This window comes from Pelmatolapia mariae, linkage group LG3_W, assembly GCF_036321145.2.
Source record: "Pelmatolapia mariae isolate MD_Pm_ZW linkage group LG3_W, Pm_UMD_F_2, whole genome shotgun sequence".
NCBI lineage: Eukaryota > Metazoa > Chordata > Actinopteri > Cichliformes > Cichlidae > Pelmatolapia > Pelmatolapia mariae.
The window spans coordinates 22764031-22776404 of NC_086229.1; the positions used below are offsets into that span (position 1 = coordinate 22764031).

General features: G+C 39.2%; 1 protein-coding gene across 1 annotated transcript in view; it reads right to left on the reverse strand.

Annotated features, from left to right (window-relative positions):
• Window positions 1–11351, reverse strand: part of LOC134624280 (NACHT, LRR and PYD domains-containing protein 12-like) — a 32637-nt gene extending 21286 nt beyond the window's left edge. Inside the window, exons 1-7 of the mRNA XM_063469241.1 lie at window positions 11280–11351; window positions 9703–9975; window positions 3415–3559; window positions 2826–2948; window positions 1413–1535; window positions 496–574; window positions 118–346 (exon numbers count right to left, since the gene is read on the reverse strand). Of these exons, the coding sequence (XP_063325311.1) occupies window positions 118–346; window positions 496–574; window positions 1413–1535; window positions 2826–2948; window positions 3415–3559; window positions 9703–9975; window positions 11280–11301 (994 nt within the window). The 5' untranslated portion in view covers window positions 11302–11351. The remainder of the gene's footprint in view (window positions 1–117; window positions 347–495; window positions 575–1412; window positions 1536–2825; window positions 2949–3414; window positions 3560–9702; window positions 9976–11279) is intronic.
• Window positions 11352–12374: the final 1023 nt, after the last annotated feature.

Sequence of the window (12374 nt, forward strand, 5' to 3'; positions counted from 1 at the left end):
ATCAAAGAATGAGTGATTCTTTGGTCGATTAAAGAGTGATTCAATACATGCTGTTTAATCACTTGAGACATTAATAAATGCTAAAATTCAGTCCAGAAGCATAAATATTCCTCTTACTACTCTGTAGACGGTCAGCCAGCTCCTCCTGATTCATTCTCCTCAGGAAGTGCACTGTGATCCTCACAAATGCCTCTCTGCTGCTACTCCTCTGCTCGTCATCCTCACCCTCCATCATCTCCTCATCTTCCATCTGACTCTCTAAGCATTCTCGGTAATCTGGATTCAGAACCTTCTTGAGCTTTTTCATCTCATTTTTCACAAAAGCGATGATGTTGTCCTCCAGCAGCTGGAAAAGAATACTTTATGAAACCAAATCAGACTAAAAACCCTGTAGGAAAATATCAAATCCATGTTAAAATCAACTGGTCTAAAAAGAACAACATAAAGATGACTGAACAGAACAAATGGAAAAGTAGATGTTGCACATGTACAGACCATAAATATGGAGTCCAGCTGTATTTGATGCTGCTGGGAAGACTGACCACTGGGAAGCTCAGAGCTTTCCCGATCAACTCTGTGGAGGAATCATAAAAAATTAATTCAAATGAACAGTGAAGGGTCAGTTAGAGATATGTAGACGAAGACTCTGACTTGAGTGACTCTGTGTAGTTGAAAAAGTTCACCAGTCCCGCTGATCCCACTAAGAATCAAAAGGTAAACTCAATGTTTTCCTTTAAATTTGAGTATTTGCAGTGTTCTGCTGAGAGTCTGTGCTCAGAAAACCTCATCTGATGTCTAACAGGTTAAGCTACTTAGTGTGGTACATCTGATTAATAATTAGTAGTTCATTCCATGAAAACTCAGTGAGTTCCTAATATCGAACTCTATCTGAATGTTTTGTAAAATAACTGAGCTAAAGGGAATAATGTATATCTGTAGATTATTTAAGCAGCACATGCAAAAGTTTACTTCCATACTACCAATGAAGTAATTTTTCATTTATTTTTTTTTATTTTTTTCCTTTTGTGTTTTGTTTATTTCAGTCTCAATTTTTAATGGTTTCTGAGCCCCCATAAGTTGAGGTCATATCAAAGTGAAATTTTTATTTTCATTTAGGCGCTCACAACAAACTTCAGCCACATCAGTTTTACAACCACTCAACATGTTAGAATCAAAAGCAAAATCTGTTATTTAGACAGTATTGTTATTTTTTATAATTAGCTGTGAACACCAGCCTTATGGGGTTAACAGTTGTTTCAATAAACTGAACTAATTCATTATCTATGATGTAGAGGTAAAGAAACAAGCATTGTTACCTGGATATTTAATGACATGTGTACACTGCAGTTTATTTCCAACAAAATGAAATATTTAAATCAGCTCTCAAATAGTTAAAGTTTCTAACAGCTCACCTCTCTGCAGTAGAGGGATGTTGTCCTCTAAAGGTAATGGGAAAATCTTTGGACTGGTCACTCTTTAAGGAAACACAGCTGGGTTCAGGTCCAGGTCCAGGCTCAGCAGGTCTCCCATAGATTCTGTTAGAGAAGAAAAAATGTGGTTTAATTTCCAGCCAACGGAGCTAAAAAAGAATTAGAATACCTTCATCATTTCAAAGAAAACTGGTACAGTAGGCTCAGCTCCATGTTTTGCTCTGAGTTTACAGGTTTGGAGTGTTCTGCTAAGTGTCAATGCACAGAGAATGTCATCTATTTTATTGGAGAGTGTCTTGTAAGAAAAGCATTTGGGAGAGGGGTCTTGAGTGGTGTAATTCTTAGCCAAGTTAGCATGCCTGCTTGCTTAACTCGCTCATACTTCTGCTGCCTGCACCATCTATATGGCCTCCCCACTTGTACGGGTGTCCACACTGGTCTTGGTGATTTTAGAATCTCCTACAATATTGCTTGTTTAGCAAAGTAGGATCCTATAGAGCACAAATCTTGACAGCTCTAGTGGATATTAATGTTTTTGCAAACTCTCTTTGAGGGGCCACTGAAGGGACAGTTTGCAGATGCTCTGAAGAAAACTGTAAGCGCCAAGGCTTTCTTAAACTGACAAAAGAGTACAAGTATGAGCTGGGGAACATAGATAAATATTACAGAATAAAACACGAGGGGAAACAAGACGGGGCAGCACAGTGACACGGTGGTTAGCGCTGTTGCCTCACAGCAAGAAGGTCCTGAGCTCATTTCCACCATCAGGCCGGTGTCTTTCTGTACAGAGTTTGCATGTTTTCCCTGTGTTTGTGTGGGTTCTCTCCAGGCTCTCCGGCTTCCTCCCACAGTCCAAAGACATGCAGTTAGTGGGGGACCATAGGTGTGAATGCGGGAGTGAATGTGAGTGAGTATGGATGTCTGTGTCTATGTGTTAGCCCTGCCTCTCGCCCTAAGACAGCTGAGCTAGACTCCAACCTCCCGCACAACCCTGAAAAGGATAAGTGGAAGCAAATGAATGGATAGAGAAACAAGGCACATGAACTCACACCACAATATAAACACGGACACACAGAGGGGGACACAGAAAGCACAGACACAAGGGGAAAACTAATAACCAAAAGTAAACAGAAAAGCCCAGGCACTTACAGAATGCTCCATAGAAATAAACAAGAAGACTTAACATAATAAAAAATGACAAAAAAAACACAAGAAACTGAAAACACTGGGTCAAAAGATCCAGGACCATGACACCTGGATAACTGAGAACTTACACAGACAGAAACAAGCATTGTTACCTGGATATTTAATGACATGTGTACACTGCAGTTTATTTCTAACAAAATGGAGTATTTAAATCAGCTCTCAAATAGTTAAAAGTTTCTAACAGCTCACCTCTCTGCAGTAGAGGGATGTTGTCCTCTAAAGGTAATGGGAAAATCTTTGGACTGGTCACTCTTTAAGGAAACACAGCTGGGTTCAGGTCCAGATCCAGTCTCAGCAGGTCTCCCATAGATTCTGTTAGAGAAGAAAAAATGTGGTCTTCATTTCCAGCCACAGGACCTAATGAAGAATTAGAATACCTTCATCAAGGCTTTCTTAAACTGACAAAAAAACAATCAGCAAACAAATATGTCATCTATTTCAAGCAGGGCGCCATTAGGATCTTGAAGTACTGCAAATGAGACATTTAATGGAGTTAGAAGTTAGCAGGAAGTTAGCTTGCTAGTTTCCACCTAAACATGATATGCCATGTTCTGACTGAGAGATTTCTGAAAAAATGGAAACGTACAGCTCTGCTATCACTTCCAACATAAATGAAGAGAGAAAACTAAAGAGCTTTGACGTTTGTACGGTTACTGAAATTGGACTAGCTGGTACATAGGGATGTGCTACGTGATCGCTAGTGACACAGCTATGTTAGCATAATATAAACAGTGAAGTGTCAGCCACAATGATGTGATGACCCTCCAACTCTGCTGACCCAGAGACTGGTTCAAACCCAGACCCGGTCAGAAACAGTTCTGGTCCTAGGATGGTGTTTCCGGCCGAGCCCCACCCTCCTCCAGACAGACCACTCAGAACAACTCTCCTGTCCACCAGTGTGAGAGATGCCATGGGATGATCAGCTGGAAGAAGGAAGAGACACATTAATTGTAAAATTTGGACATAATGAAGAACTAATTACATTAGAGTTGTGAGTGTAAAATCACCCTCTGCTAGACAGATGGGTTGACATTAAGTAAGTAAAATGCATGTTCCGTGCTAGGACCAGTTTTGTTCTGTTTTCCTCCTATGCAGATGACATCCAACTCTATCTATCCATGAAGCCAGATAACACACACCAATTAGTTAAACTGCAGGAATGTCTTAAAGACATTAAGACCTGGATGGCCTCAAATTTTCTGCTTCTTAATTCAGATAAAACTGAGGTTAATGCATTCGGCTCTGAAAATCTTAGAAATATGGTATCTAAACAGATTCTTACTTTGGATGGCATTACATTGGCCTCCACTAACACTGTGAGGGACCTTGGAGTCAATTTTGACCAGGATATGTCCTTCAATGAACATGTCAAACAAATATGTAAGACTGCTTTCTTCCATTTTTCGCAAAATCTCTAAAATTAGAAATATCCTGTCTCAGAGTGACACTGAAAAACTAGTTCATGTATTTATTACTTCCAGGCTGGACTACTGTAATTCATTATTATCAGGATGTCCTAAAAACTCCCTGAAAAGCCTTCAGTTAATCCAAAATGCTGCAGCAAGTGTACTGACAGGGACTAGAAAGAGAGAGCATATTTCCTGTTAAATCCAGAATGGAATTTGTTACAGGCCTTCGATGGGGTCTGTTTTTAAACTGTTTTTTTAACAGAAAAGCAGAGACAGGAGACATCAGTTGCGTTCGGTCTGCAGGCTCTTCCTCGTCTGAGGCACAGAAGCGTTGCAACAACCTATGGGACGACCGTGGCTCAGGGGGTTGGGAAGCGCACCTGTAACCAGAAGGTCGCTGGTTCGATCCACGGCCTTTCTGTCCTGGTCATAGTGTCCTTGGGCAAGACACTTTACCCTATTGCCTACTGGTGTTGGTCAGAGGGGCCGATGGCACGATATGGCAGCCTGTCTGTCAGTCTGCCCCAGGGCAGGTCTTTTACATCAAAAACAATTCACAAAAAAATTATAATTGTATATTGTATATATTGTATATTATAATTAAATCCTGCCCCTCACATACAAGGTCTTAAATAATCATCTTATCTAATCTTCGTGGATAGAGTTGGGTGTCATCTGCATAGCAGTGAAAATGTATACTATGTCTTCTGATGATACTGCCCAAGGGAAGCATGTATAATGTAAACAGAAATGGTCCTAGCACTGAACCCTGTGGAACACCATAAATGACCTCAGTGTGTGAAGAGGACTCTCCATTTACATGCACAAATTGGAGTCTATTAGATAGATATGATTCAAGCCACTGCAGCGCAGTACCTGTAATACCTACAGCATGTTCTAATCGCTCTAATAGAATATTATGGTCAACAGTATCGAACGCTGCACTGAGGTCTAGCAGGACAAGTACAGAGATGAGTCTACTGTCAGAGGCCATAAGAAGATCATTTGTAACCTTCACTAAAGCCGTTTCTGTATTTCTCCAGGCTAAATGATGATCTTCTAAATTTGTGACACACCATTTTCTCTCCAGCTTACGAGTTATCTGCTTTAGGCTACGTGTTTGAGAATTATACTACGGAGTCAGGTACTTCTGATTTGAGGCCTTAGTTTTCACAGGAGCTACAGTATCCAGAGTTGTACGTAGTGAGGAGGTAAAATTATTAACAAGATAATCAACCTCTGTTGGAGTAGTGTTCAGATAGCTGCTCTGCTCTTTGTTGGTACAGGGCATTGAAGATGATAACAGTGGGTGGATTATATTCTTAAACTTAGTTACAGCGCTTTCAGAAAGACATCTACTTTGATAAAGTCTACTCTCCACTGCTGTGTAATCAATTATTGTAAATGTTATCAGGAAATGATCAGACAGCAGAGGGTTTTCAGGAAACACTGTTAAATGTTCAGTTTCTATGCCATATGTTAAAACAAGATCTAGAGTGTGATTAAAGTGGTGGGTGGGTTCTTTTACATTTTGAGAGAAGCCAATTGAGTCTAATAACAGATTAAATGCCATGTTGAGGCTGTCATTTTTAGCATCTACACGGATGTTAAAATCACCCACAATAAATATTTTATCTGAGCTGAGCACTAAATCAGATAAAAAGTCTGAGAAATCAGAGAGAAACTCAGGTGGACGATAGATGATAACAAATAAAACTGGCTTTTGAGTTTTGCAGCTGGGATGGACAAGGCTAAGCATCTATTAGAACCTACTCAGATCAGCTCAATGTGACTTAAGGCGTCACCACTCAGTTTAACTCTTTTTCATTGCAATTTAATGTGCATGGGTTTGTTATAGCAACATGGCCAAATGTTCTGTGACGTAATTTGTAAGTGACACCAATGCCACCAAAAAAAGATGGATGTCAAGACGATGGTATACCTGCTGCTCGGTCTCAGAGGTGGGAGGTAACAAAGCACAAATACTGTACTTTGTTATTATACCTAAGTAGAATTTTCAGGTATCTGTACTTTACTTGGGCAGTTTTGTTTTCTGACTACTTTTGACTTTTACTCCCTACATTTTTAAACAAATATGAGTACTTTCTGCTCCTCACATTTTCAAAATGGGCTTGTTATGTTTTTTTTAACGGATTTCGGGGGAGTTATTATTTTACACCACTGTGAGCCTTCAAACATTAAACCGATTTGAGTCTAAACAGCAAACACAGCAACCAGTTAAAGAGAGATGAAAGTGGCAAAGCTCTGTGCCAAAGTCAGTGTTTCAGTGGGGCGGTGTTGTTATTTATTGATATTTAACGTTTCATTTCAAATGCAGCATTTCTATCAGCTCAACAAACATTAGCAAACACAAATTATTTGTGTGCAGTTTCTCTCACAGTGTGTTGCAGCTAAAGGTCCAGCTGCTGTATTTCACAGGGAGAGAAAAGAAAGATGTAAAGGAGGTAAAATCTTTGGAGGAAAGAATTTAAGTGAATTATAGAAACATGGATTTGTACGGTTGTTCTTGGAATATACAGCACATTCTGACACAGTTTAAAGATTATTTAAACATTTTTTTTTGTTTAACCTTACATGGCCAGCAGTAGTAGTAGCACTTCATCTTACTGAGAGGGAGCAGTTACTGGCTCAAAGCTCTGCATGGAGGATAAAAAGCTTCACCTCTGGCCTGCAGGTCCTCCCTCTGCAGAACAGCTTTACCTCCTGATTCACAGACAGCGATATGCAGTGTGTGTGTGTCTTTTTTAAAGAAATATCAGGACTTAGAGCTCAGAGACTGATCCTTTCTCTCTCTCCTCCTTTCTCCTGTTCAGACACAGAAATGAATAAAGTAAAGAGTAGGTATGAGTTTTTCTAGTAAGTTTTTTCTTGTTGATTTTCTAAAAGTGAAACTTCTTGTGTGACTGGAGTGAAGTGAGCAGGATTTTTTCGCGCTCTGTTTAAAGAAGTTTTAATCAGACAGTATATCAAAACATTTACTAACAGGGACTTTGAGAACAAATATTTATTTGCATGCATTTAACTGTTTTATTCTTTGGTGCTGTTTCAATAGTTTTAATATTTTAACGTGTGTTTAATGGCATAAAGAATGATCTCCCAAACCTAATAGATAGATAGCAAAAATTGTTGCAACGGCTGGAAAAATTAATCACAGAAGCTAAACATGCTCGAGAATAGAAATAGAAGTGGCAATTATTTACAGGTTGTACATGTGATGCAAAATGGTGCCCAAGCAACCTGCAAAATACTTATAACAAATGTACATTTCATCTGCATGTGTGAATCAGTATCCTCATGTGACATAGAAAGACAAACCCAACAGTAAGTCTTCTATTTTGAATGCAAGATATTGTTTTTGAACTTATTTTTGGTATTGACAGGACTTCTACTTAAACCCCTCCTACAGATTTATTCACAGTGACATGCTTTAACCAGAGATGCCCATTAAACAGTTGTTTGATCTCAAATAAGGTATTTGTTCTCAATTATCTTTTTACTAGGAATAACTTGAATTTCATGTTCTTACCTGAAACATGGCAGCGTAATATGGAATTTTAATGAACTGTACCCTGCAGACTGTGCTTGTCTAACCACACCCTGAACATCAGGACGTGGAGGTGGGCTGGCTGTTATTGTTAGAAACTCCTTTTTCTGTCGTCTGGTGAAGACCCCTTCTATTAACTCTTTTGAGATTCAGATGATGAAGATTAATAGAACTAATCCCTTCTATGTGATCTTAATCTATAAACCACCGGGACTAGCCAGGAGTTTCTTAGTGGAGTTTGGGGATTTTTTTCTATCATCCACCATCAAGTTGGACAGAATCCTTCCGCTGGGGGATTTTAATTTCCATGTCAAAGAAAGTTCATGTTACGCTGATTCTGATTTTCTGAATCTCAAAGCATCTTTTAATTTTACCCAGCATGTGACCGGGCCAACACACAGTGGTTGCCACACCCTGGACCTGATTCTATCACTGGGTCTGGATATCGGACCAACTGAGGACATTTTTATTAGTGATCATAAATATTTCTTATTTGATCTCTCCTTTATTTGTGACACTCTGCCCTCTGTTCAAGTGAAGCAGTCACGATTAATTACTGACTCTGTGGTAGAGGAATTTGTGGAATTGTTTAATCTACCTGATAATGATGATATGGAACAGCATGTAGCCTCCTTCAATTCACAATGTCTAAAAATTTAGATAAAGTGGCTCCTCTTAAAATCAGGAAAGGCAGCACTGTTAAATGCTCACCCTGGATCTCAACTTTAGGTGGATTTGACATAGAACTGAGCGCCTGTGGAAAGCCACAAAAGTTGAGGGTCATAAACCTCACTTAAAAGAACTGTTATCTACTTTAATAACACAGTGAAAGACTCGAGAGCCACTTATTTCTCTAAACTACTTGCAGTAGGAAAAAGAAATTCTCTTTGATACAGTGAATAGCATTGTCTCTCCTCCAACTCCATGTATACCAGTGGCCTAAGAGGAAATATAACCCTTCAACCATGATCTCCCACCCCCCATAATGATGGAATCTTTTCACACAGTTTCTTTAAAAGAACGTCCTGACGTGGAGAGGGCCACACTTATATCAGCAAGCTTCTTCATCCTAATTCGCCAAACTGGATCCTTAGATTTACCAATACTGCTCTTCTGGCTATTCCACATTTACTTCCGCCTCTACGCACCATTGACTCTGTGGCTTGTTTAAAAAACAGCTGAAAACTCTATTTACATGACATTTGGGTAATGTTCTTGTGTAAGATGTTGTTTTGTCTGATATGTTTTTATATTTCTTGTAAAGCACCTTGTAATAGATTCTTGTCTTAAAAAGTGCTATATAAATACATTTTACTTACTTACTTTACCTTACCACAATTCAAAGTGATGCTCCATCAAAAGGTCCATGTAAATAAACCACCAATGCGACTGACACAGTCAGATCATCAACATGTTCATTAAATGAGGAATGTAGATTTACTGTAAACAAATATTTCTAAAAGACACTGACCTTTATTATAGTGATCAGATTAATATTCTGCATTATTCAGTCTTCATTAGCTACTATGCCTTAGCCTTTACAATGATCCTGAATGAATCTGTCTGCAGTTGCAGAAAGCATGAATAAAGGAGGAACTAATCTGGATCAACTCTGCAGCAGGAAAAGGAAATATGAGCAACTCATCTGTGACATTTTATTTCCCGTTAGAGGCTGTTTATTTTTATTCATTATTAACACTTTCACACATAATGGTCATTACAGTGGACAGCTATTCAAAGGCTGTTGTCTTGTATTTGTGTCAGTGTTGATGGTATACATAAACCACTACATTGAACACTAATCTGTCACTCCATACCCTGCCACCCACTGGTCATTTAATGTTACTATAGATGTATGACGTGTTTCATTGTAATTATTGTTATTTAACCCTGTCATGCATGAATTGTGACAACCTCAATCAGGATTTTCTTAAGTATTTGTATTCATCTTTAAAGATGAATAAAAATACAGAATAGATGATCTGGTGGAGGATGCTGCTCTCCATATATGTCCAAACACAGTGTCAAAAAGAGGTAGATGGGATTTTATTCTAACATCCATACAATAAGAACAGTCAAAGTCAAAACTCACCAATGCTGTGCTTTGGCTCCAACCCCTGAATGCTGGTGTTACTGTCATCATGGCAGACACAGTGGTCGGCAGGAATTATCTTCTTGTTTCTTTGTGTCCTGGCACTCCCTGGATCCCAGTGACGCCTACCTGGTACCTGTGGCTGGCCTGAATGACCTGTTCCAACCTCACCATCCATGCCTCCCCCGGTGCCACCTCCATGGGTGAATACCTTGCTCTTGAGGCCACTGTGCTGGGTTCCCTGGTCCGCTGAACTCAACTGAAAACCAGCACCTGCCAGGTTTTGTATGGTAAATATCAGACCACTAGCAAAGCAAACTTTTATCTTCAGGTAGTTCTTCAGGTCTCATGGCCTGGATTTTCTCTGTATGACTAAAACATGGCTGCCATTGCTAAACGAGTCCATTGCTAAGTCTGAACTCTTGCCAGCTGATTTGTTACGACTGTCTATAAAAAGTACTATAAATGTTAGCAGCGGCTTTTAATTGTCTTCATTCTCCATTTTTAAGTTGACTTTATTTGAAGTGAGTCGCTTTAACACATTCCTGTGTGTTATCATCTAGAAAGCGTGCGATCTCCTCTCAGTGCTTTGCCAGCCGCATGCTGGCTCAAAGGAAGAGTACAATACACATATTCTGGCCTCCATTCACCACAGGGTTCATTTTAAAATCACCCTTGCACTCATGCTTAAGTCTTTAGGTTATCTGACAAACTGCTCCTACATATACAGAAATCTAAGCAGAAGCTCAGAGGGAACAGAGCATTTTCTTTTGCTGCTTCTAGGTTATGGAGTAAACTGCATTGAACGATAGACAGTCACCTGCACAGTCCAGTTTTTAAAACTCCTCTCAAAACACATCCATACTCTCGGCTCTTTAAGTGTGAGCCACCGAGCTTATTTGTTTTTAATTAATTTTTTCTTGTTTTATCTGTTAATATCACAGAAACGGTAGTGTCAATACTTGTCCACTTTCATATTTTTATTTAAATTGTATATTTATACACCTCTTTATGTAGATTGCTTCGTTGTCTGTTATATGTATGCTGATATGACCACTCAATTTCCCTCTGGGATTAATTAAGTTTATCTTATCAATAATTTTCTACGTTTTGGCTCCATTTTATCATCTCTGCGTTTTATTTCTTTCTGATTTACAGCACTCTGTGTTGGCTGCAGCTTTTTAAAATACATTACAAATAAAATTGGAATGGAATATATCAAACTGTTACTGGGGGATCATAGACCGTCCTTCAAGACACCGCCCCTGGATCTGGACACTGCATCTTCTTTTTTCTTTTTATTCCACGGGCAGCTACACTGATGCTTTCCTGCGAACTCTGTCAGCTAGCGGTGATATTTCAGATAAAATTAAGGAAATTCTATTTACATCTAGTTCCTTTAGCCTCTAAATTAACACCGATAACTGTGAACAGCGGTTTGTGTCGCCTGCATGTGAAAGTATGACGAATAAAAACTGCGTCAAAGCACAGGCGAAAAAACACGGCTCACTCTGTGCCTTAATTTGCTTTAAATCAACCCGTGTTCTGCACCTTGCAGTAAAGTAAGCCTTACTCACCGGGACGTGTGCTCTCTGCCATTTGTCCTGTTTTTCAACAGCTTCCGTCCATAATCATGCACAGGAATCACGTGGGCTGCAGTGTAACGTGTCCGTCTGTGTATCATCTGTTCGGAAACTGTGGTCAAGCTATGTGTGTAAACTACATATAGGGCATTGGAGCGGTAAGAGGCTATTTCAAAAAGAAAGTGATGCATGTGGTGTATGGGATTATAACATTTGCGCACACTGTTGGTTATATAATTTCTTTTTTTTTCTTTTTTTTTTAAATTTTAAACTTTATACTGACACCAAAATTAGACAAGACAAAACCAACATAGTAGAACAAAACAAAACAAACAAACAACCCGGCTCATAAATACAAAAAAAATAAATGAAGAATCCAGACATTTTAGTTATGAGATATGATTAACAATACATATATGTAAAATAGCAGTGATCTGCTTGCATTACACCAGGACCCGTGAGAAAATAGCAGAGATATCCAAACCAACATACGCCATGAATGGGTCCCATATTTTATGAAACTTTTTGTCCTTACTATGTAGCCTACATGTTAAGAAATCTAGTGACACATATTCCAATACCGTCCGGTGCCATTGAGTTTTAGATGGCGCCGTGTCCGTGATCCAGTTCAAGAGGACACATTTCCTTGCACAGAATGTTAACAGCGCATAGAGCTGCTTTCCAAACTTCCCCCTGATTTTATCATTTGCCGCTCCAAGTAGCATGCACAGTGGATTGCATTTAGTGTCAGTGGTGAAAATCTTATCCAGTTCGCTCTTTATGAGAAACCAGAATTGTTGTATTTTCCGACAGGACCATAGACAGTGCGTTAGGTTGCCCACCTGTATTTTACATTTAGGGCACAGCGGAGAAAGGTCTGAATTGTATTTATGGCGCTGAGAAGGTGATGTGTGAACTCTGTGTAAGATTTTAATTTGAATTGTCTTTACTTTATTACAGACGCTCAGAGATTTAGTATTCTCCCATACTTCGTCCCATACCCTGTCACTGATCTCTATATGTAATTCTTTTTCCCAAGTCCTCTTCAAATAGGTTGTATCAGTGGCCCCAAATTTTGTTAACAGGTCA